This window comes from Thamnophis sirtalis, unplaced genomic scaffold, assembly GCF_051295495.1.
Source record: "Thamnophis sirtalis isolate CommonGarterSnake01/CBP01778 unplaced genomic scaffold, rThaSir2_p1.2 scaffold_14, whole genome shotgun sequence".
NCBI lineage: Eukaryota > Metazoa > Chordata > Lepidosauria > Squamata > Natricidae > Thamnophis > Thamnophis sirtalis.
The window spans coordinates 30,050,670-30,074,557 of record NW_028261394.1 but is presented as its reverse complement, the minus strand read 5'-3'; the positions used below and the strand labels follow the sequence as shown (position 1 = coordinate 30,074,557).

The window sequence follows — 23,888 nt, the reverse complement described above, 5'->3', positions numbered from 1 at the left end:
TTAAAACGGGCGCGGTATTTAGACCTCGAGGCGGAGGTGCTCCTTGATTACGTCATGTCGCCCTCGCCTCCTGTTGCTTCTCAGTCGAGGCGCTTAAAAACCATAGACTATAAAAGTAGAGGAGCCTCTCTATGAAAATATAATGTTTCAATTTGCGGCATTAGGATTTTTTCATAATTTTTATGATGGTTTTCTTAAGAGGATGACTTGAGATTTAGAGTAAATATAGAGATCAGCTGACAGGTATAATCCATGCATGGGTTGTACTATTTTAATAAAATTGCAGTTTGTCAGAAATGGCCCACCCAAATATGAACTGCTGGTTTAGAGGAATAGCAAAAAAAGTCTTTTCCAGCCAATCGGATTATATCAATTCGGTTGGTAACCCTAAAAAATTGAAATGTTTAAAACATGGGACATTCCCTATGACCGTTAGAACAGCGAGCCAAGGCCGGAGGCATGATTTTATTGATATGAGATCCACTGAACGTTTAGGTAAGCATACGTGTACTATGCTAATTCGAGTGGGGAAAACCCCCCAACTTTGGCGTTTGTTTACACGTGGGCATCTCTACACTTTTCTATCTCTGTTTCGAATCTGGCGGGGGGGGAGAGCCCAAGGCCCTGACGTCGTATTTCGTCGCCTGGCGCATGCGCGGGAGCGGCAGTTCTGGCCCGAGCGATGGGAACCGGCTTCTGGTGAGTTGAGGTGGGAGCCGCTTCCGGGCCCACCCGTCCCATGCCGGAGGGAAGGACTCGAGCTCCCCCGGGACAGCTGAGCCCAGTAGAACCCCTGCAACGCTTCCGGCCCAGGGTAGTTTTCTGAGATGGTATGTAGGTTTTCCTGCTTGAGCAAGGGGCTGGGCTAGATGATCTCCAAGGTCCCATCCAGCTTTATTCTATTCTAATTTCTAGTAGAGAAAAACAAGAAGTGGGAGGGTTAAATAATAGGCTCGTTATTTTGAGTTACATATAAAAAGGTGGGATGAAAATATAGTAAACTAGCTGATATCCCGTGGTATTTATTTATCCCAATCCTCTTTCCATGAATGTCACTGCAATTTCTAATGTTGGATTTTTTCCCTTTATCAGAGGGAGCCCCCTTGTGGAGTACTGTGATGCCGTTACCATCACAACTCCACTTCGCTGTACAGTAGAAGCCATTTTAAGGCTGTACGGTAGAAGCCGTTTTAAGGCACAACAGGCTGTATCTTAACAAAACACACACACCAAGGGGTGTTAGGTGTGTCTTACCCCCACAATATTTTTTTCCAGAGAGTACTTGGTTCAAATTGCTCAAGGCATTCCAGAGTTATGCTGTAACACACATACACACACACAAACACATACATATTCAGTGAATAGCATAGGGTCTGAGCAGGGGGTTAGATTAGAAGACCTCCAAGGCCCCTTCCAGTTCTCTTATTCTCTTATTCTTAAATGAGTTTGGATATTGAGAAAAGGGGGATATGATGCCCCCCTTCATCTATCAGAAAATAAGGTACGTGATCAAGACAGATGAAGCGATCTAGGCAATAAAAAAATTTGAAACACGTTTTATAAATTTCATTGCATTTCATTGGGAGGTCTTTTAAAAAGAACAACAACAATGGTTATCTTATATCTCCGTGCCCGGATTGACCTGGCAGAATCCAGAAGTACTATCTAGGGTAGTAGATTTGTATGTAACACCAAAACATGAATCAGATTGAAATTTGCAACTCGGTATCTACATGGGGGTAATCCTCAATTTATGACTGCAATTGAACCCTAAATTTCTGTTGCTAAACAAGACAGTTGAGCTTTGCCCCACTTTACGACCTTTCTTGCCATAGTTGTTAAGTGAATCACTGTAGTCGTCAGTAACACAGTTGACTTGTTGCAAAAGGGAATCACATGACCCTCCAACTGTCATAAAGATACACTATTTGCCAAGTGTCTGAGTTTTGATGACATGACCATGGGGATGCTGCGCAGTTGTGTGAAAAGCCGTTATAAGTGACTTTTTTCAGTGTCATTGTAAGTTTGAACAGTCGTTAAACGAATGATTGTAAATCAACTACTTGTATGAATTCAGCTATTTTATCAGAATCAAATCTTAACTTGGTTAGAGTACATTCTTTTCTATATACTGTATTTTTCAGAGTATAAAACGCTCCGAAGTATAAGAGGCCCCTGGCTTTTGGAGAGGGGAAAAATGGGGGTGGGGGGATCTGCTTCGGCCTCCCAGCAATTTGCCTCCTAGCAACAAACACCACAGACAATATATACTGTTTGTGGTGTTACATTTCAGACTATACTTGTACAGATGCTGTTAAAATTGATGTGCTTTCTGGAAGTATAGTTATTCTCTGCTATTTAAAAGAAGATAAAATAGCACTGGGCCTCTTCAGATCAAGCATTTATTTTAAAAAGCTTCTTCATTTTCTTAAGCTGTCTAGAACAATAATAAAGCAGTCTTTAAAAAACAAGTCTAATAATTTGAACATTCTATAGGCATTTATAGTTATTCACTTTCCTCCTTGCAGCAAACAGTCTGATTAGCCCAAGGAAAATTTTTTTGCCTCTGCCTCCCAGCAATTCACCTCCATGCATCAAACAGCCTGTTTCACTTTCAGTTTCAGCATGGGCCTCCTGATCATCAGCTGTTTCAGGCTGTATGGATTGCTATAGCCTATTGCAGCCTCCGCAAGCCCCATTTTCCTGTTTGCTGCAAGGAGGTAAATTGCTGGGAGGCAGAGGCCAAAGGGTGGGAACGGTGGGTGGGTAGGGCTACATTCAGTGTATAAGAATCACCCAAATTTTCACCCTCTTTTGGGGGGGAGAAGGTGTGTCTTATACGCCGAAAAATACAGTAGCTGTGATGCGTGCCACAGGTGGCAAGCAGAGCCCTCTGTGGGCATGCCAGCAATCGCCCCAGTCCAGCTCCACTGTGCATGCATGTGTGCCTCCCGCCCAGCCAGCTGGCCTCCTTGGATGTGCAAATGTATGCATGGAGGGAGAGGCACATGGGCTAGGGGACATTCGCATTGCATTTTGGGGTTGCGTACACGTGCGCTTTGGGCACTCGGCCCCAAAAAGGTTAACCATCACTGCTATAAAGCAACAAATGAATTAAGCTAGGGTTGGGTGCTGTGTCTGTGATGATTGTTATAAGTGCAATAGATGGTTGTCTTTATTTATGCAAAGGCTAATTTAATTGGAAAGTTTTAATGCTACTTCAATTCAGTGGGACTCTTTAATTTTTGAACCTGTTTCTCTTCCCCTCCCCCCCCCCAGTTTCCTTTCTTTCAGCTGATTCCAAAGACATCATGCCATTGAACCGCAGAGCCCTCAGTTTTGCGAATAAAACAATACTGGCTCCAATGGTGAGGGTTGGGACCCTGCCAATGAGACTCCTGGCTTTGGATTATGGTGCTGACATTGTATATTGTGAGGTAGGGGACACGGCTGTCTTCATCTCTTTGAGATTGTTCTCAGGAGAGAATAGGATTGGAATAGAACAGACGGCTTGATTGGCCAAGTGTGATTGGACAAAAAAGGAAATTGTCTCCGATGTGTAAGTTTTCAGTGTACATTCAAACAATAAAATAATATAATCATAGGATATCAATAGAGGAAAGTAGTAGAAAAGATGAGAAGGATAAGAGTAATACACCCATACTACATGGGTACATATATACTTAGATATAAGACACTACTCTGATAAATGGGTGTTCAGCAGAGGGGGAAAACCTGTAGTTGTGTCTACCTGTTTTGACAGTTTATAATCAGGATGTGAGGGGTCTGTTTATAGTTTCCCAGCCCTCTTTCTGACCTGTGCAGTACACATAATGTATACCTGTGATGGTGACTATGGCACACGTCCCCGAAGTGGCATGCAAAGCCATGTCACCTGGGCCATGCGCCATTGCCCGTTCCTCTTCTGGGTTTCTGGCACGCATGTGGACGCAACAACCAGCTGTCCTTCATGTGTGCAGCAGTGCCGGAAACTGGAAGACCTGGCCTTCTGTTTTCCAGCGTGAGCATGCATGCTGGCCAGCTGATCGTGCGCACATGCACGACAATAACTGGAAGAGTTGGTTGGCGTGCATGCGCACGCTGGAAACCCGAAGTTCATTTTCCGGGGTGTGCATGCCCCCTGGGCTGCTCCTCTTCTGGGTTGCGGCCCCAACGAGCACGTGAAGTGCACGCTCCCTTTTCACCACTTTTCAGTGCCGAAAAGCTTCCCCATCACTGATGTATACTAATCATCATGTAGCAATTCATAGAGGGAAATACTCTGAACTGAGTTCACAAGTAGATTGCTAGGCACCATATTTGTAGTGTTTGGGACTCTGATTGTAAAAGTCTCTTCAGTATTTATATAATTAATTCTGTCTCAGCAAATTGAGCAATTTCTAACTGGGAAGAGAACCCACTAGGGAGCTGAAAACTAGTCTTGAAATACCTCAGAAGTGACAAGCCACTTATTGTTCTTAAGAAAACAGCCTGGCTGCCTTTCTCCCTTTTCTCTATACTAAAGGAAAAAGGGGGTTGCTTTTTTAAAATTGTTTTTGTTTGTTTGTTTGTTTTCTTTTTTTAAAAAAAAGTTTTTTTTTAATTTTAAAACAAACAAAAACATACATTAAAAAATATCAGTTACATATCTATTAAGCATGTCGTTTGGTCACAAACATTTGTGCATCACTGCTTTCAATTGCATATAGAATCAGTAGTTATCAGCCCAATATACGTTAGTACATTGATTATCATTGTAAATCATATATTCAATTTACTCTTTAAAATAAGATAGATGATACCATAAAGATATGTTACTATTGAATAGATTTACAATGATGTAACATAGTTAGCATATATATATGAATTTAATCTTTAGAATACATGTTTAAAAGGAAGAAATTATAAGAGTAAATTGAATATATGTTTGTTTGTTTTCTGTTGAGGTGAAATTCTTTGGTAACCTTTGCCTTGTTCTTTAAGGAGCTGATTGACATAAAGATGCTTCAGTGCAAAAGAGTTGTAAATGGCAAGTATTGATTTGATATTTGAGTGAAAAATAAAAAAAACTTCTGTTTTTCCTAACTGGTAGCTCAAGACAGTGATTAATGTTGTTTCTTTTCTTTAGATAAAGTGCTTGTTAAAGAAATTAAAGTGGCTTTGGGGGAACTGAAATTAACAGTAGTAAAAATGATAATAATTGGTTGGTGCATATTTGCATATGTAGCCCATAAACCTTTCATCAAATGATGGTATTGATAATTATTCCAGCTGTAAATGAAGCTAAACATTTATATAATACTGACCTATTGTTTTTCCTTATGGCTCATCTTATAAATTGCTGGCATGTTTAACTTTATTTATAGGTTATTATATGTATTTTTTTTGACACATGTGTAAAGGATCCTTGCTTTGGAAGTATTCAGAGTTTCTGTAAAAGTGCCCTATCCAGCAAATTCAATAAAATTGCAAACTGAACTTTCAGCATGGATATCATGTTTTAATGTCTGCCTGTAATCAGTAGTGATGATCTAAGAAGTGAAATCTCGAATGGCAATATGGGTGTGTTAATAATTATTTAACAATCTATTAATTAAGTCCTTAATGCAGTTTTTTTTCTCTTCTGTGTCTCATAGAAATCCTTGGCACTGTGGACTTTGTTGCCCCCAATGAGAGAGTGGTATTCAGGACGTGTGAAAGAGAAAAAGACCATGTTGTCTTTCAAATGGTATGAATCTGATTGATTTACAAAAGCAAAATCAATTGGTAAAGTAAAACAACCACTATAAAAATGTCGTAAAATCGGGTTGATCATGTGGGGAAAGGAAGGAAGGAAGGAAGGAAGGAAGGAAGGAAGGAAGGAAGGAAGGAAGGAAGGAAGGAAGGAAAGAAAGAAGAAGAAAAAGACGAGACATTGCGAGAGAAGGAAGCTTGCTGATTTGTTTCAAAAATTTGTTTAGGCTCTTTCATTTGGAAAAAGTGAATCCTATCTAATCAAATAATTTGCACAGTTTTCCAAGAGAGAGAGAGAGAGAGAGAGAGAGAGAGAGAGAAAGAAAGAAATAAAGAAAGAAAGAAAGAGAGAAGGAAGAAAGAAAAGAAAGCAAGCAAGAAAGCTATTTCCCGTAGATAATATCTTGTTTCCCTGATCTTTCCCCCACCTCTCACGGAGTAGAGAGAATGAGAGAAAGAGTTTTCAAGAGAGTAAGCTATCTGTGTAACATCCCTGTGGTTCCAAACCACAGGCATGTTATACTGTGGCATAATTGCATTGCTTTCTATGTACACAAGACAGGAAGCAGGCATGTGAGCCTTTCAAGGGGCAGGGAAGTTGGTAAACAAAAGCCGAAGGTGTGTACTTAAGTAGTGGTTTGAAAAGAACAGGCAGAGCTGGAGAGCGGAGTGAAGTGTGTCATCAGTCTAGAATCATCATGTTCCCACAAATGGTCTTAAGTCCAATCCCTCCTGAATTCCATTAATCCTTACCTGGTGCCGATTTAGTATTGAATTTTATTTGACTGAAATGCCTTATGCATGACCTTGAACAATAAATCTTCTTTACTGCCACTTCGCATATGGTCCTGAATCTTTGCACCTGACAGCAGTCTTGTCACTTTCCAGCCATAAAGTGCAGTTGAGGTCGCATGATTTTCCATTTAACAGCTGCGTTGCTTAACAACAGAGCTGTTGGTCCCTATTTAGGGTTTTTAAATGAGGACTACCTATTTTTTTAATGTATATGTGATTACTTTGGGGAGCTCTTGAACTGAAGAATGAGCTAGAATAATCTTTCTAGAAAAGTAATCCTGTATGTTTCCCCCCCCCCCCCTTACTGTTGTTCAGGGCACAGCTGATGCTGAGAGAGCCTTGGCGGTAGCCAAACTTGTGTATGTATCTTGTCAGAATATATTTACATGCATGCTACTTATGTATTGTACTTCTTTGATGTTATGTTCAAACATTTCTCATTAGCTTATCTGCTATATAAGCAAAAGTGAAAACATCCCCAGGGGGGTTAAAACCAATTATAACAATGCTAACAAAACGACATCAGCTCCTTCTAAAACAGGGGTGTCAAACTCAAGGCTACTGGGACCCAGATCCAGCCTGTGGGATGCTTACATCTGGCCCGTGGGGCTGCCCTGCAAACAGTGAAGGACCGGCCCATGGTGCCTCTGCCAGCGAAACTGGAGCTTCGGAGGTCCATGCGCAGCCCTCCCAGACAGTGTTTTTAGCCGCAACAGCCTCCTGCAGCCCTTTGCCAATGAAAATGGATCTGCGTGAGAGGGCTGCAGGAGGCTGTCACAGCCGAAAATGGAGCTCTGAGCCCATTTTTGCTCACAAAGCACTCGGGCCACAACAGGCACCTCTGGCATGAGAGATGTCAAGCTGGCCATGCCCAGCCTGGCCCCCCAACACAACCCTGATGCAGCCCTCAACGAAATCGAGTTTGGCACCCCTGCTCTAAAACCACAAAAATGATAACAAAGATGAAAAGAAAAAGTGGGATCTAGTATAGACTTAATTTTACTTGGCATTTAGCTTTACCAGTTAAGTCTGTCCGGGTTGCCAATTCACTCCACATTTCCATTTGTATAATGTTTTATTTCTTTTACATTTTGTATATCTCAGGAGTAAAACTTTACAGTTTTAGTTTGGCATAATGTTTAGAGCAGGGATGTCCAGCCCTGGCGAATTTAAGACTTGTGGACTTCAACTCCCATAATTCCTCAGCCAGACCCAAGTCTTAAAGTTGCCAAGATTAGACAACCCTGGTGTAGAGGATTGGATTAGAGCTAGAGAATTCCCCTCAGCCATGGGGTGTGTTTGGGTCCATTATGCTGTTTAGCGTAACAAACCTCACAAAATTGTTGGGTGGCTAAAGTGAGAAGGGAAAACACTTACATTGTCGGCCTTGGGTTCCTGTTGGATGAAAAGATAGAATTGATCTAACTAATAACACCCGCAAATGTATTCTTTCACTAAGGAAATTATGGGTGACTAGAATTGGTGATGTAGGGATGCGGTGGCTGAGACGCTGAGCTTGTCGATCAGAAAGGTCGGCAGTTTGGCGGTTCGAATCCCTAGCATCACATAACGGAGTGAGCTGCCGTTACTTGTCCCAGCTTCTGCCAACGTAGCAGTTCGAAAGCATGTAAAAATGTAAGTAGAAAAATAGGAACCACCTTTTGTGGGAAGGTAACAGCGTTCCATGCACCTTCGGCATTTAGTTATGCTGGCCACATGACCACAGAGACGTCTTCGGACAGCGCTGGCTCTTCGGCTTTGAAACGGAGATGGGCACCACCCTCTAGAGTCGAGAACAACTAGCACATATGTGTGAGGGGAACCTTTACCTTTAGGACTGGTGATAGCTTAAAGCTGTTATTTACTTATGCAAAGTATTACTTTCTTATATTACTTTAATGAGTTAATTAGGGAGCAGAACAGTTTAGAAAATGCTTGTCACTCTTCAATAAAACACAGTAAGGTAATTTAAAATGGAGTTGCATTCTCTATGGTGAAGATGCAATTTATGTATGACTTGTTATGATTCTTATAAAAATCAGTATTTGGAAACTGATTCGGAAATTGCTATTACTACATGAGCCATATCTGGTTTGGAGAAAGAGAAATTTTGATCCTTCTGGCAATGAACTTGAGATAAGCAACCATGTAAAATTAAGACAATGCAAAATAAAAAATACAGCTAATGTTCAAGAATAAATGATGATAGAATAAACAATTGCTTTTCATCTCATTGTTTCGGCCACTTATAAGTCGCTCTGAAAATGAATTGCTTAATAGCGTGTGTTTCTAAATGTTAGAATCTCCTTATGTGTTTGTGACTGTTTTTTTGCCCTTGTCGTTTCAGAGAGGATGATGTTGCTGGCATCGATGTCAACATGGGATGCCCCAAAGAGTATTCCACAAAGGTATGGGTTTTTTTCTTTTTGAATCATATTTATAGTTGCCTCCAATTTTATGAACGTCTGCATAACTTGGATCATCATTTGAATTACGTCAATTTTCTTATTCATTTAATCAAAGACTCTAAAAGTATGAAATACTTTTTTCTTTCAAGCCTTTGAAAGGACACAAAGACACACACACACAAACACACACACACAGAGACAAACAAATTTGCAGGCTGCAAATACATTTGTGCTTAACTGAAAGAATTGCGTGTTGTGACATAGTAGCTAAGTATATTAACAGAAACTGTGTGTCCAAGAACAGGAAAATAATTTGTTGTTTGTTTGTTTTTAAAGAATATGTTTGGAATATTTGGAATGTTTATTTAATTTGTATGCCGCCCTACTCCCGAGGGACTCTGGGCGGCTAACAACCAAAGGGGGGAAGGGGATACAAATAGGACAAAGACAGACAGAGTAAAAACAACAGCAATCACAACATTTCAAATGGGGCTGGAAATTCATCAGCCCCAGGCCTGCCGGAACAACCAGGTCTTCATGGCTTTGCGGAAAGCCTGGAGGGTGATGAGGGTCCGGATCTCCACGGGGAGATCGTTCCAGAGGGCCGGAGCAGCCACAGAGAAGGCCCTCCTCCGGGGATTTGCCAGTCGGCACTGGCTGGCGGATGGAATTCGGAGGAGGCCTAATCTGTGGGATCTAATCGGTCGTAGGGAGGTAATTGGCAGGAGGCGCTCTCTCAAGTACCCAGGTCCGATACCATGTAGGGCTTTAAAAGTAACGACTAGCACCTTGAAGCGTGTCCGGAGCCCAATAGACAGCCAGTACAGCTTGCGGAGGATAGGTGCACCCACTATCACTCGCGTGGCTGCATTCTGGACAAGCTGAAGTCTCCGAATACTGTTCAAGGGCAGCCCCATGTAGAGCGCGTTACAGTAGTCCAGTCTTGAGGTCACAATAGAATGGAGAGTGGAATGAAATGGAATGGAATAATACAATACAATAGCAGAGTTGGGAGGTCTTCTAGTCCAACCCCCTTCCTAGGCAGGAAACCCTATACCGTTCCAGACAAATGGCTATCCAACATCATCTTCAAGATTTCAGTGTTGGGGCATTTACAACTTCTGGAGGCAAGCTGTTCCACTGATTAATTGTTGTAACTGTCAGGAAATTTCTCCTCAGTTCTAAGTTGCTTCTCTCCTTGATTAGTTTCCACCCATTGCTTCTTGTTCTGCCCTCAGGTTCCTTGGAGAATAGTTTGACTCCCTCTTCTTTGAGGCAGCCCCTGAAATATTGGAAGACTGCTATCATGTCTCCCTTAGTCCTTCTTTTCATTAAACTAGACATACCCAGTTCCTGCAACCGTTCTTCATATGTTTTAGTCTCTAGTCTCCTAATCATCTTTGTTGCTCTTCTCTGCACTCTTTCTTGAGTCTCCACATTTTTCTACATCGTGGCGACCAAAACTGAATGCAGTATTCCAAGTGTGGCTTTACCAAGGCATTATAAAGTGGTAGTAACACTTCACGTGAACTTGATTCTATCACTCTGTTTATGTAGCCTAGAACTGTGTTGGTTTATTTGGCAGCTGCTGCACACTGCTGGCTCATATTTAAATGGTTGTCCACTAGGACTCCAAGATCCCTCTCACAGTTACTACTATTGAATGAAATAGAATAGAATAGAATAGAATTCTTTATTGGTCAAGTGTGATTGGACACACAAGGAATTTGTCTTTGGTGCTTAAGCTCTCAGTGTACACAAGGAGAATAAAATACATTCATCAAGAATAAAAAGATACAACACTTAATGATACTCATAGGTTATTAATAAGCTATCAAAACCTATTAGGAAACAATAAAAACAATATAATTGAAAGATACAAGCAACATGGTTATAGTAATAAGTTGGAAGAGATAGATACTAGGAAGGAAGAGAAGAATAATAGTAATATAGTCTTAGTAAATTATTTGACAATGTTGTGAGAATTAGTTGTTAAGCAGAGTGATGGCATTCGGAAAAAAAACTGTCCTTGTGTCTAGTTGTTCTAAGTATGACCTATGAATAAGTTTGCTTGCTTGTTTTTCTCTCAGGAAGCCAGAATCCCAATCAGAGTTTCTTGTGTTTCAATTGTGTCATATTAAGGAAGTGACGTCAGTATTTCTTGATTGAACCTAACATTAGACCAAGATTGGGTGAAGCCATCCTGTTACATTTGGCTGATTTAACAGTGCAGGCCACTTCCTTGTTTTGGCCAGTTGCATTCAAACCAAGCTTCCCTTTTTGCTTACTAAAGATGTGAATTTCTAGCTTACTCCAGAAAAATGTGTCTGCTGTTCTGTTGATTTCCTGATTCACTTCAGAGTTATTGAGAAGTTACGAACCATCTCTTAAACCATATGGTTTTTCCTTGAAGACCTTTCGCTTCTCATCCAAGAACCTTCTTGGATGAGAAGCAAAACGTCTTCAAAAGGGAAAAAAAACAACAAAGTTTAGTTGCCTCCTGAAAAAAGCACCTTTGGGACAACCTGGATGACTGAGAATCTCTACAGACCCTCTCTAGTACTACTTCCCATTCATTTCCTTGTATTTTCAAATTAATGCATGATCTGGTAGCCTGATTGGTGTAGGAAAGCAGTGGGAGGGCTTCCTGTGTGATTCTAAACTTTCCACCAGACAAAGAAAATAAAGTTAATAGACTAATGTAAAATGTATCAATAATTTTTTAAAGCAGCACAACTTCGGGTGGTTTGTATTTTACTCCTGTGAAGAAGCAGTTCACACTTTGTACTGAATCCTAACAAATAGTTGTAAGTCGAGGACTACCCGTAGAACCCCCTTGAGATAATTTGGGCTGATGAGATGACAAACAAAGGTCTTTTTTGTGTGTATGTTTTCCCCAGGGAGGAATGGGAGCAGCACTCTTGTCTGATCCGGACAGAATAGAATCTGTGAGTATGCAGAGTGCCACGTTTTATTGTTTGCTGTGGTTGTTTATAAAAATAAAAGCAGGCGGAGGTTGGGGGGACTGAAAGGGGCTGCAAAAGGTAGCAGAGCATGAGAATGTTGACTGGAGTCATGTCAAAAGTGTACAGGTGTCACAACTAACTTTTTTTCGCTAGCTTTTTGTTATCCCTTTCTCTTTTTTTCTCCTTTCTTCATTTCCCTTCTCTCTCCTACCTTCCCCCTGGGTTTATGACAACTCAGTCTAGAACAATTCACCACAGCCAACTTGCTACAGCCAACTTGCTGTGCCCAACACGACCCAGGACAACTCGCCATGGCCAATTCGCCACTATCAACCTCCAACTAATGGACCCAATAAAAGCAGGCATACTCAGGAACTTTAAAAGCAAAACTTTATTGAGTCCATCCCTTTGGCACTTGAAGAAAGCAAAACCAAATCTAAATTTTCTCGTGCAGCCTTGCATAGTTAAAGATGAGTTTCATCCCCTCCTCCCATCCATGGCCCAATTGGGAATCAGCCTTTTGTTTTGATAACAGTCCACATCTTGGCAGACACCTATAGAAGTGTCCTTGGCTCTCATGGCTGAAGATTGTAGCCTCCACATTCCATTTTTGCTTGTTCCCGCCCCCCCCCCCCAGCCCCCAGGAGCACTTTGCAGGCCTCCCAAACCCTCTGTGTGTCCATTTTTATGAAGGGAACAGGGTTTCAGGAGGCAAAAAAATATATATATGCTGTATTCAGTGTATCACAAAAAATGAGGCATGCAGAGGGTTTGGGAGGTCTCCAGAGTGCAAAAACTTTTTAAAAAAATTTACCTCTTCAAAATCTTGGTGCGTCTTATACTCCGGTGCATCTTATAGTCCGAAGAATATGGTATTTGGTTGAGAACGTGTGGAGAGGATGACATTTCCTAACGAGGAAATAATCTTTTGCAGGATTCACCTAAGTTTTCCAAGCAGTCATTCTGCATCTCTGGTTCTTAAAAGACTCCTCTTATTTCCTGTTCTTTAGATTCTGACTACGCTCGTCAATGGAGTTTCTAAGCCAGTCACTTGCAAAATCCGAATTTTGTCATCGGTAAGAATATATTACGATATTTCAGATATAGCATGTCTAAGAAAAAAAAAACTGATCCAGTGTTTTGATGCAAAAATACAGTTTTTGCATTGAGTGAAAATGTGAACCAATAAGGGAAATAACAGTAACCACACCTAATTTTGACTCTGGATCTTTCAACTATTGGCATGAGAAATAGCCCCAACATCTAGACGACGTGGCCTTTGAGACACCAAAAACAATATTCGCTGCTGCTTATATTCCCTTAGCTGCAAATAAGACCCATTCCATTGAGAATTGACCAAATATTTCTGAGTAGACATGCCTAGGATGGCTCTTTTAAAACTCGGATAAGAGCCGAGATCAGATGTGGCCCCAACTGGTGCAGGATCCTTTATCGGAGTTCAGGAGATCCTGAGATTAGCCTTTGTGAACTCTGTGCATTGAATTGCATGCTTTGGAAGAGCAAAGACATCATTCTGTACCAACACAATTTGTTCAACCCAATTTGCTGGGGGAAAGGCACAGGTTTCAAAGGCACACTGGATTCAAACTCACCACCCACATTTGGGTGGGTGGGTTTCCACCCTGATAAAGATTCAGGAAGCTGATGTTGGGAAATTTGACACTTAGGCTGGAGGGAGGAGTCAAGCAAGGACCTATCTTGGAATGGTTGCACAGCCGTAAACCTCATAACCATGGCTGCCCCCCAAATCTATGAAGCCTTATTGAGCCTTTTCCAGGGGAAGGCAAACAATCTGATGAGATTCTTGTGAGATAGGTAACAAATAATAAAATTACTACTTGATTGCTCCAATTGCTTACACCGTGACAGCTATTAAATAAACAGCAGCTAGATGCTGTTACCTGCTTCCTCACCAGATCAGAAGAGGATGGTTAGGGCTTTCTGATTTTCTTCATAACACACACAGGGACATACGATTCCAAAACTGGAAATTGGTTTGCTATAATTCTTGTAATCCCATCCCAATAAATCTCACTAAGGACTTGTACTTGGAAATCATTTGAGGCTTAATGCGCCTGCAAAGTGCCTGCAAAGAACCTGGTGCATGTTGTAATGATTTGGGTAAGTCCAACTCATTACAACATGCGCCACCATCCCAAATCCAATGCAGCTTTTTGCTCCCCCCACCCGCCCCTCCAAAGGTACATACCGTATTTTACGGAGTATAAGACGCAGCAAGATTTTGAGGAGGCAATTTTTTTAAAAAAAGGTTTTGCACTGTGCAGACCTCCCAAACCCTCTGCATGCCTCATTTTTTGTGATACACTGAATACAGGTGTATTCTGTACGGGTTTTTGTCCAAAAAAAGGGCATGCATAGCCTTTAGGAGGCTTGTAAAGTGCTCCTGGGGGAGTGGGGCCCTCAAAAATGAGCAAAAAATGCACCGTTTTTTTGCAAAAATGCGCCCTTTTTGTCAAAAAAAGGGCATGCATAGTCTTTAGGAGGCTAATAGAGTGCTCCTCAGGGGCCATTTTTCGCTCATTTTTGTCCTCCCTAGTCCCCAGGAGCCCTCTGGAAACCTCCTAAAGGCTATGCATGGCCATTTTTGCCAAAGGGGGCGGGGTTTCAGGAGGCCAAAAATGCTGTATTCAGTGTATAAGACGCACCCAGATTTTCACCCTCTTTTTTGAGGGAAAAAGGTGTGTCTTATACCCCCCAAAATACGGTACTTATTATGTGGAACCTCATCCACATTTAGCTTCAGAAAAGTTAAATAGCAAACCTTGGGTGAAGGTTGAGTGCCCCCCCCCCCCAATACACATACCCTAGGCGTGAAATTCAGCAGGTTCTGGAGAAACGATAGCGGAAATTTTGAGTATTTCAGAGAACCAGCAAACACCACCTCTAGCTGGCGCAAAGTGGGGTGGGAATGGGAATTTTACAGTATCCTTCCCCTGGAGTGGGGAGGGAATCCTTCTGCCGTGCCCACCAAGCCATGCCCACAGAACTGGTAGTAAAAAAAATTGAATTTCACTACTGCCTCACACCATTTTCAGGAAGAAGAAACGCTAAGGTTGGTGAAGAGGATAGAGCAGGCTGGAGTTACTGCAATTGCTGTTCATGGAAGGTAAAGTAATTCTCTGTCTGAAAAGGAAAAAAAAATTGTCATGAGTCCCACACCATAAAACTCTTTGAACTGCAATTGGTAGAACAGGCTCTACTGCAAAACAAAAAACGGTGGCGCAGTGGTTAAAATGCAGTATTGCAGGCTAACTCTGCCCACTGCCAGGAGTTCGATTCTCTACCAGCTCCAGGTTGACTCAGCCTTCTTGCTAATCCCTGGATCTTTTCCTTTTTGAAGGAAGAAAGAAGAGAGGCCTCAGCACCCTCTCCACTGCAAGGTCATCCAAGCCATCTCCGAGGCAGTTTCTATCCCAGTCATAGCCAAGTAAGTGGAACGAATTCGCTCTGAGGCAGGAGGGTCCCATCTAGGTGCAAGCAAGCTGCACGGATTGACAAAGTGCACTGTGAACATGAATGTTGCTTCCTCTGCAGTTAAGCAGAGCTTCAGGCATCCTTGGGTAGTCCCAGTTTTTCCATTGTTAAGTGAGACATTGGTTACGAGAGTTTTGCCCCATTTTATGAGCTCTCTTGCCACAGTCGTTAAGTGAATCGCTGCAGTGAAAATACTGCTGTACTTTCAAATGGTCACTAAAAGTTCTTAAAGTTCAAACTCTGCATTCGACAGAGTATCTACTGCATGTAGGGGTAGTCCTCAACTTATGACCACAATGGAGCCCCAAAAACAATAAAATACAATAGCAGAGTTGGAAGGGACCTTGGAGGTGTTCTAGTCCAACCCCCTGCCTAGGCAGGAAACCCTATACCATTTCAGACAAATGGCTATCCAACATCATCTTAAAGACTTCCAGTGTTGGGGCATTCACAGCTTCTGGAGGCAAGTTGTTCAACTGATTAATTGTTCTCACTGCCAGGAAATTTCTCCTCAGTTCTAAGTTGCTTCTCTCCTTGATTAGTTTTCACCCATTGCTTCTTGTTCTACCCTCAGGTGCCTTGCAGAATAGCTTGACTCCCTCTTCTTTGTGGCAACCCCTGAGATATTGGAAGACTGCTATCATGTCTCCCCTAGTCCTTCTTTTCATTAAACTACACATACCCAGTTCCTGCAACCATTGTTAACCGTTGCTCACTTATGTTGCTAAGTGAGAAATTGGAAAGCTTATGCTCATAGTCCTCAGTGCGGTGCTTCTGCTGAGCTCCTTCTTGGTCAGATCCAATTTGAACTGAGCTGTTTTGCCAGTTCTTTCTTATGGTGGCTGCTTAGCAACTGCTTCCTGTTGGGGCCCTAAGGAGCCCGGACGGGGAGGTGAGCAGTGGCTGGGAGGGGAGGGACAAGTAGTTGCATGACTGCCTAGCCACACCCACCCAGCCAGTCATTAGGCAGATCATCTTAGTGGTCCGCGGGATTTAAAAATTTGAATTTAGAGGTCCGAAAGGTTGGTGACCCCCCAATGTGGATAACGGAGACTCTTCATAGACGCAACATCCAACCTGCCCTTTGCATCCTGTTCATGCACCGCTTGCTGCTAACGCTAATCGTCATTGTCTGATTTCAGCGGAGGATCTCATGATTTCGTCAAAGCATATTCTGACCTTCAGATCTTCCGGGAGGCAACCGCGGCATCTTCTGTGATGGTGGCCAGGGCCGCCATGTGGAACCCCTCGATCTTCAGGAAAGAAGGACCTTTGCCCCTGAAGGATGTCATGCAGGAATATATCAAATACGTATGTATTCTTTTCTTTTTTTAAAGTTTTTTAAAAATTTTTTACAAATGTACCAAATCCACATGTGAACAGTGGTACCTGGGTATTGTTTATAAAAAATCAGAGACCAAATTTGAACTACCATATTTTTCAGAGTACAAGATGCAACTCCCCCCCCCAAAAGCATGAAAATGTTTGTGCGTCTTATACACCAAAAAGAGCCATTTTTGGCCTCCCAAAGCCCTGCGTGGGCATCCCATTTTGGTGAAAAACAGGCCTTTTTTTGCAAAAACGGAGGTGCTTTTGCTTTCCCCCAGCCTCCAGCAGCACTCTGCAGGCTTCAGCAAGGCTGGGGGAAGGGAAGGCAAAAATGCCTCTGTTTTTGCAAAAAAAGGCCCGTTTTCTGCCTATGTTTTACAAAAACGGGAGCGTTTTTGCCTTCCCCCAGCCCTGCTTAACCCTGGTGAGTGCTGCTGGGGGCCGGGAGGACAAAAACTTTTTTTTCTTACTTACCTCTTCGAAATCTTGGTGCGTCTTATACACCGGTGCATCCTATAGTCTGAAAAATATGGTATTTGAACTTTCTTATTCTAAAACTTGTCTTTCTCCTTTGTTAAAGGGTTGTTACTCATCTTGTTTTCTTTAGGCAGTGAGATACGATAATCATTATACCAATACTAAGTATTGCTTGTGCCAGATGTTAAGGGAGCAATTAGAAAATGCACAAGGAAAGAAGTTGCACGCTGCACAGTCTTTACAGGAAATCTGGTAAGGGCCTTTTCATGTTTTTCATTTTAATTAAAGTGTCCCTGGATAAAGCCAACAGGGTAAAATACAAACATGCAAAAGTGTTAAAATATTCGTTAAAAGTTTTTAATACAAAAACCTGGCACTTTTGTTTACATCTTGTTTTAAAGCATGCTAACTGCCATTGCTGGAAGAAAATCTATTGTTCTATTAAAGTAATTCTAATCTTCATATCACTTCATGCCACAGTTGTTAAGTGAATCCTTTAAGACGATAATAGCTGTAGCAACAGCACTTAGACTTAAATACCACTTCACAATGCTTTACAGCCCTCTCTAAGTGGTTTACAGAGCCAGACTATTTGCCCCCAACAATCTGGGTCCTCATTTTATCCACCTCGGAAGGACGGAAGGCTGAGTTAACCTTTGGCCTGATGAGATTCGAACTGCCAAATTGCAGGCAGCCAGGAGGCAGCAGAAGTAGCCTGCAGTACTGAATTCTAAGCACTGTGCCACCTCGGCTCTTACTAAGTTAGTAACTCCGTTGTTAATCTGGCTTCCCCATTGACTTTGCTAGTCAGAAGATTGCAAAACATATCACGTGACTCTGGGACACTGCAACTATCCTAAAAGCATCTGAATTTTGCACATGTGACCATGGGGATGCTGCAATAGTCATAAGTGTGAAAAAATGAGCATAAGTCACATGTTTCAGTGTGTAACTTTAAACGGTCACTGAATGAACTGTTTGTTAGTCAAGGACTACCTGTATGTTTGTGAATGTGTAAGTATATGTTTGTTGATAAGCGCACATATAAATATATTTTCATTTTCAAAATCAGAGAACATTTTCTAGAATTAATTTGATTTTTTTTTAACCAGTGAAGTTTTCGAGATGAGTAGTTTCTTCCAAGAAGCATCTGATTTGCTGGAGAAGAAAAAAGTTTTGCTACAAGTCAAGAGCCCAAATAATAATGATGATCACAATGAAGACACAGATGTCATCAAAATGGCAGTTAAGTTTGATAAGTAAGTGAGATAATTAGCATCCTCTGTTTCTTTGAAAGACTAAACATTGAGATAGCTTCTGGGTTACGCTAAGCCAGAGGCTATTTAATATTGGTTTGATAAGGCACAGTTGCTTGTGTTCAAGCATTACATTAAGCCACGATTTTAATTGCACTTTGCAATTAAATTGATTTTCTACAATTTTTCAAGAACTCATTAAACTGGTTCACACGCATTCCTTGGCTGTTTACTTTGTCTTTCTCATGTTTATATTCCGGTGCTGTTCTAACTTTGAAGAGTCCCTAAACAGAGAGTTATAAGTCGAGGACGGTGGTGGGTTCCAGGAGGTACGCTCTGGTACTGGTGCCTGTCGGAAGCAGCAGCCACCGTACCAGAATGGTGCTTTGGAGGGCCCGCCCACCCGCCCTCGTTCCTTACCTGTATTTGAAGGAAACGGGCCATTTGCGCATGCAGGCGCAGCATACGGCGCCTGCGCAACACTCCACCGAGCAGCTGGAGCTTTGCAGGCAGTGGGTGTCCATGCGTGCACAGCGTGTGTGCCCATGTTGGACACCCGACCCCATCACAGCATACTGGTTGCGACGGCATCTGGAACCCGTCGAGGACTACCATATTCTAAAGCACTGACGTTCCTGAAAATCCGCATCTCCTCGCTTCAACTGTCTTCACCTCTCAAAAGAGCAGGACTAGCAGCAACTTCTTTTCCTATCCACTAGTACAATGTTTTCTGAACTTGGCAACTTTCAAAACGTGTGGACTTCAACTCCCAGAGTTCTCCAGCCAGCGTGCTGTCTTGAGAATGCTGGGAGTTCTCTTAAAATGGCCAAATTTGAAAAACAAATTTGGTGTAACAGATTGGGCTGTTAAAGATGATTGCAGCCCCTGGTGTACAATGTGTTTCCTTTTCTTTTCTTTTTCCTATTCAGACGAGAGTATCCCCCACAAATTACCCCCAAAATGTATCTTCTGGAATGGTGCAGGAAAGAGAAGCTGCCTCAACCGGCTTATGAAACAGTAAGATACCATAGGACGAAATTTGTTTGTTTTAAACCATACCTCCCCAAAGGGAATCATCTTCTTTTTTTATACAGTATATATAATTTTATTTATGATTTTTTTTAACATCCATAATTGCTTCATGAACAATGTATTCTCTGCGTCAATATACCTTACATACAATTCTAATAAAGGCATTACCATCTAAATATGCATAATCATAATTTTCCAGCTAACATTTGTGTATACATAGTAATTACATGTTCTATTATATTTCAGTATATATAATACTCTTTTCCTAATTTCTACTTTCTGTTTCTTTTTGTTAACACTTAATAAAATAACCACCATGTTAAAAAAATATATTCTATATCTATCCATCCTCTCTCGCCCTTTTTAGAATTTCAACTCTTATTAACTTTTTGGTGAATCTTTCATGCTTCCTCTGGCATCTTGTAACTCCTTTTATCCTGTTTATTTCATCTAAATATTTCCTCTGCCACAGCATCTATCTCTTCCTGTTGAATCTGTAGAGCCCCCATCCACAGTCCCCCCATCATTCAAAGGGAATCTCCTTATGCTGGTCTATGAGCGCAATAAATATTTGATTGGAATAGGGGACCTTGTCCTCTTAAAACTTTAGCTCACATAACAAGTTGGAGGTCTGTGCAAATATTGATTAACATATTTTTAGGACTATAGGAAGCACCCGTGTATAATATGCACCAAGATTTCAAAAAGATAGTAAGAAAAAAAAGTTTTTCCCCCCAGCGCTAGGACCACTGCAGGCTTCAGCAGGGCTGGGGAAGGCTAAAACACTCTCGTTTTTGCAAAAAATGGGCCATTTTTCACAAAATCAGAGGCAATTTTGCCTTCCCCCAGCCCTGCTGAAGCCTGCAGAGTGCTTCTGGGGACTGGGGGAAGGCAAAAATGCCTTATTTCTGCAAAAAACCAGCCCCTTTTTCACCAAAATGGGATGCGGGGGCGGGGCTTCAGGAGCCAAAAATGGCTCTTTCGGTATATAAGATGCACCAACATTTCCACGCTCTTTTTTTGGAGGGGGGTGCTTCTTATACTCCCAAAAAATACGGTATGTGTTTTATTTTTAAACATTTATTAACATTCCTTTTTTCTTGCAATTCGTCCCAGAGGAATATACATTCATCTTTTAAGTAAAGATTAAAGGAATACAAAAAATAAAACTCACTTTGCAAACTTTAATGACCTGCATAAAAATCAACTTTAGTGTTAATACGCTGTGTGCATATTATACTTTCTACAAGATCTACTCTTTATGTGTCGGGGGGGGGGGGAGGATTTTGACCCGGTCTGCTTGCACACTAGGCCCAAGCATCTTGAACCACAAATTGTCCTTCGAAATTCTCCAGCTTTTCAACCAGCCCTTAGCTCTGTCCGCTGGAGGAGCAGCTGTTCAGGAAAACCAAAGAACCCAAAGCCCCTTTTGAATGCAGTGGGTCAGCTGCCTTAAGCTTCCGGATCCTAGCTTTTAACGGCGGCTGGTTGCTCCCGGCCTCGAACGGAAATGCCGCACCTGTTGGGGATTTGATAGCTTCGCCAACATTTCATTCCAAGGCCCATTGAATGGTGGATCATTTGCGTTGACTTCAAATCCAACGCGCCTTTCGTTTTTCACCTTGCTTTAGATCGAAAGACCGCAGGATCGACTGTTCTGTTCCGTTGTGACTGTTGCTGGGCAAAAATACAGCTCAACGTTATGGTAAGCAGCCTTTGGGGAAATAGTGTTGTTGTTGTTGTTTTTTACAAGGAGAGGATTTGCTAGAGAGAGTGAAGTTGTTCATGACAACCCGGAAGAGAGGAGTAATGATAATGCTACAGAATAGCAATAGCTCTTAGACTTATATACCGCTTCACAATGCTTTTACAGCCCTCTCTAAGCGGTGTACGGAGTCAGCCTCTTGCCCCCAACAATCTGCGTCCTCATTTTACCCACCTTGGAAGGATGGAAGGCTGAGTCAACCTTGAGTCTGGTGAGATTTGAACTGCTAAATTACAGGCAGTCAGCAAAAGTATACTGTAGTACTGCACTCTAACCACCGCAGCAGGTCATAAAATGGGGGCAAAACTCATTTAAATGTCTCCCTTAACAGCATAGATTTTGGGCTCCATTGTGGTTGTAAGTCGGGGACTACCCATATACGCAGGAGATACTCTGCCTAATATAGAGTTTGAGCTTTATGTGTTGTGGCCCGACTCAAGACTATGGGGAGGTTGAGGAGGAACATGGGCCAGGAGTCCTGGACTCTGGGGAAGGCTCAGACATCAGTGAGGCAGATGAACAGCTGGAGCCTGTTCCCAGTGTGCGCATTCGCAGAGCTGCAAGGAGAAGGGGACAGCTAAGGAGCAAGGGCTGACTGGGGAGTAAAGGCACAGGTGGACGGTGAATGACCCCTCCCAGAGGGAATAAAGAGGAGCGACAGGGGAGTGGAGTTTGCAGGAGACAATTAGTTCGCTTAATTAGTGTGAAGATTTGTTAGTGACTCTCATAGACTCCTTGCAAAGTAGTTTCTTGTACAACCTTGTGTCTCTCCAAGCCTGATAACGTCTGTGGTTGTAAATTCACCCTTGAAAGACTGTTTGCCGGGACTTTGCTGGATGGGAATGAGAGGAATTCACATGAGCTTAATAAAAAGGGTTTTGTCGAGACGAGTCGGCTTCGTGATTTTGTGAAGCCTCGGTCAGAACAATAGCAGTAGCAATAGCAGTAGACTTATATACCGCTTCATAGGCCTTTCAGGCCTCTCTAAGCGGTTTACAGAGAGTCAGCATATTGCCCCCAACAATCTGGGTCCTCATTTTACCCACCTCGGAAGGATGGAAGGCTGAGTCAACCCTGAGCCGGTGAGATTTGAACCGCTGACCTGCTGATCTAGCAGTAGCCTGCAGTGCTGCATTTAACCACTGCGCCACCTTGGCTCAACATTATGTATGCAGGTAGTCCTTGACTTACAACTGTTCATTTAGCGACTGTTTGAAGTTGCAACAGCACTGAAGGAAGTGACGTCCATCCAGTCCTCGCACTTACAACTCTTGCAGCGTTCCCTTGGTTACAAGATCAAAATTCAGACTCCTAAGCAACCATATTTCCATCTTCTTCTTTTTCCAGGGAAAAATCCAAGAAACTAGCAGAGCAAGCGGCAGCTATCGCCTGTTTAAGAACTCTGGGCCTCCCCGAAGGCAAACGCCACGAGAATGCCAATCACGCCTTGCTTAACAAGCGCAAGAGGCAAGACCGGAAACTTTCGGACTGTAATGAAGACAGAGAAAGCTTTGTGGTCGACGCCGTTTGCAAAAAACCTCATTTTCTTCCCAAAGAATCCCTTTGCCACAGTTCCTAATCACCCCACTACCCTCCCTGGCATTTTACAACTATGCAGCTCTCCGGTTTGGTCCAAATTCTCTGCCCTTTATTTTTCTTGGAGGCCATCAGATGGAACAGTTAAATTTGAATTTTGGTCCATATACCTTGAGATAGGCAGGGAATCTCATACCGTGTTTTTTTTTGCACTTTTAATTGGGGCAATTAATCCTTTTGCGCCAGGGGCCCCACCTTTTTCCATCTCCAGGAGTCACAGAGCAGGCATTCCTCAAATTCTTTATTTCAGTTGTCGCCCTCCCGTCAGATCATTAAACCTTGCAAGATATCGGCTCTCTTCACTCAAGCCTCTAGTGTCCTTCTGCCAAAATCTCACAACCTACATGATGCTTCAAGATCGTTTAAAATTTAATTGTGGCTGCTTTCACACACTGCAGGACTGGGTACTGGTGTGTGTGTGTGAGTGTGAGTCACCCATCATGGTGCCTGCAAATACCACACTGCTGACTTTGTCTCGAGCAAGGGGCAGAGGTGGTATTCAGCAGGTTCTGACCAGTTCTGGAGAAACGGTAGCGGAAATTTTGAATAGTTCGGAGAACTGGTAAATACTACCTCTGGCTGGCCCCGCCCCCATCTATTCTCTGCCTCCCGAGTCCCAGCTGATCGGGAGGGAATGGGGATTTTGCAATATCCTTCCCCTGCCACGCCCACCAAGCCATGCCACACCCACTAAGCCACGCCCACAGAATAGATAGTAAAAAAAATTGAATAGCAATAGCAATAGCAGTAGACTTATATACCGCTTCCCACCACTGGCCAGGGTGTGTGCAATCTTGGCAACTTTGAGACTTGGGGACTTCTGGCTGACTGGGGAATTCTGAGAGTTGAAAATCGAGAATGGAAGATGGAATTCTGAGCTGTTCCGATTGGAACTTATCTCAGAATTTAATACTTCATTTGCAGCTCATTCTTTTCTAGGGGAAGAGCAGCAAACAAAACGTGCAGCTGGTTTAATGTCAATTCCCCTAATTAAAAAAAAATAATTACAATACAT

General features: G+C 42.4%; 1 protein-coding gene across 3 annotated transcripts; it reads left to right on the top strand.

Moving 5' to 3' along the window:
* Positions 1-604: 604 nt before the first annotated feature.
* Positions 605-23,175, top strand: DUS2 (dihydrouridine synthase 2). Of its 3 annotated transcripts, none has more exons than XM_087701777.1 (16): positions 605-699; positions 3,280-3,437; positions 4,984-5,029; positions 5,637-5,728; positions 6,844-6,887; positions 8,876-8,936; positions 11,837-11,884; positions 12,913-12,978; positions 14,980-15,050; positions 15,285-15,371; positions 16,561-16,729; positions 17,355-17,476; positions 18,337-18,483; positions 19,410-19,497; positions 21,144-21,217; positions 22,625-23,175. In XM_087701777.1, the coding sequence occupies exons 2-16, from the start codon at positions 3,312-3,314 to the stop codon at positions 22,854-22,856; spliced, it is 1,473 nt and encodes a 490-aa protein (XP_087557903.1). In that variant the 5' UTR covers positions 605-699; positions 3,280-3,311; the 3' UTR covers positions 22,857-23,175. The 3 variants fall into 3 exon arrangements, with proteins under 3 accessions (XP_087557903.1, XP_087557902.1, XP_087557904.1); XM_087701776.1 differs by having other exon boundaries at positions 661-830; XM_087701778.1 differs by lacking the exon at positions 605-699 and having other exon boundaries at positions 3,422-3,559.
* The last annotated feature ends 713 nt before the right edge of the window (positions 23,176-23,888 follow it).

What these genes read in the sequence shown, in the direction of transcription:
- DUS2 (XM_087701777.1), top strand. Translation starts at nt 3,312, where the DNA reads ATGCCATTGAACCGCAGAGCCCTCAGTTTTGCGAATAAAACAATACTG. An exon ending in CTGACATTGTATATTGTGAG is followed by an intron (nt 3,438 to 4,983) that starts GTAGGGGACACG and finishes TTGTTCTTTAAG; the next exon opens with GAGCTGATTGACATAAAGAT. An exon ending in ATGGCAGTTAAGTTTGATAA is followed by an intron (nt 18,484 to 19,409) that starts GTAAGTGAGATA and finishes TTTCCTATTCAG; the next exon opens with ACGAGAGTATCCCCCACAAA.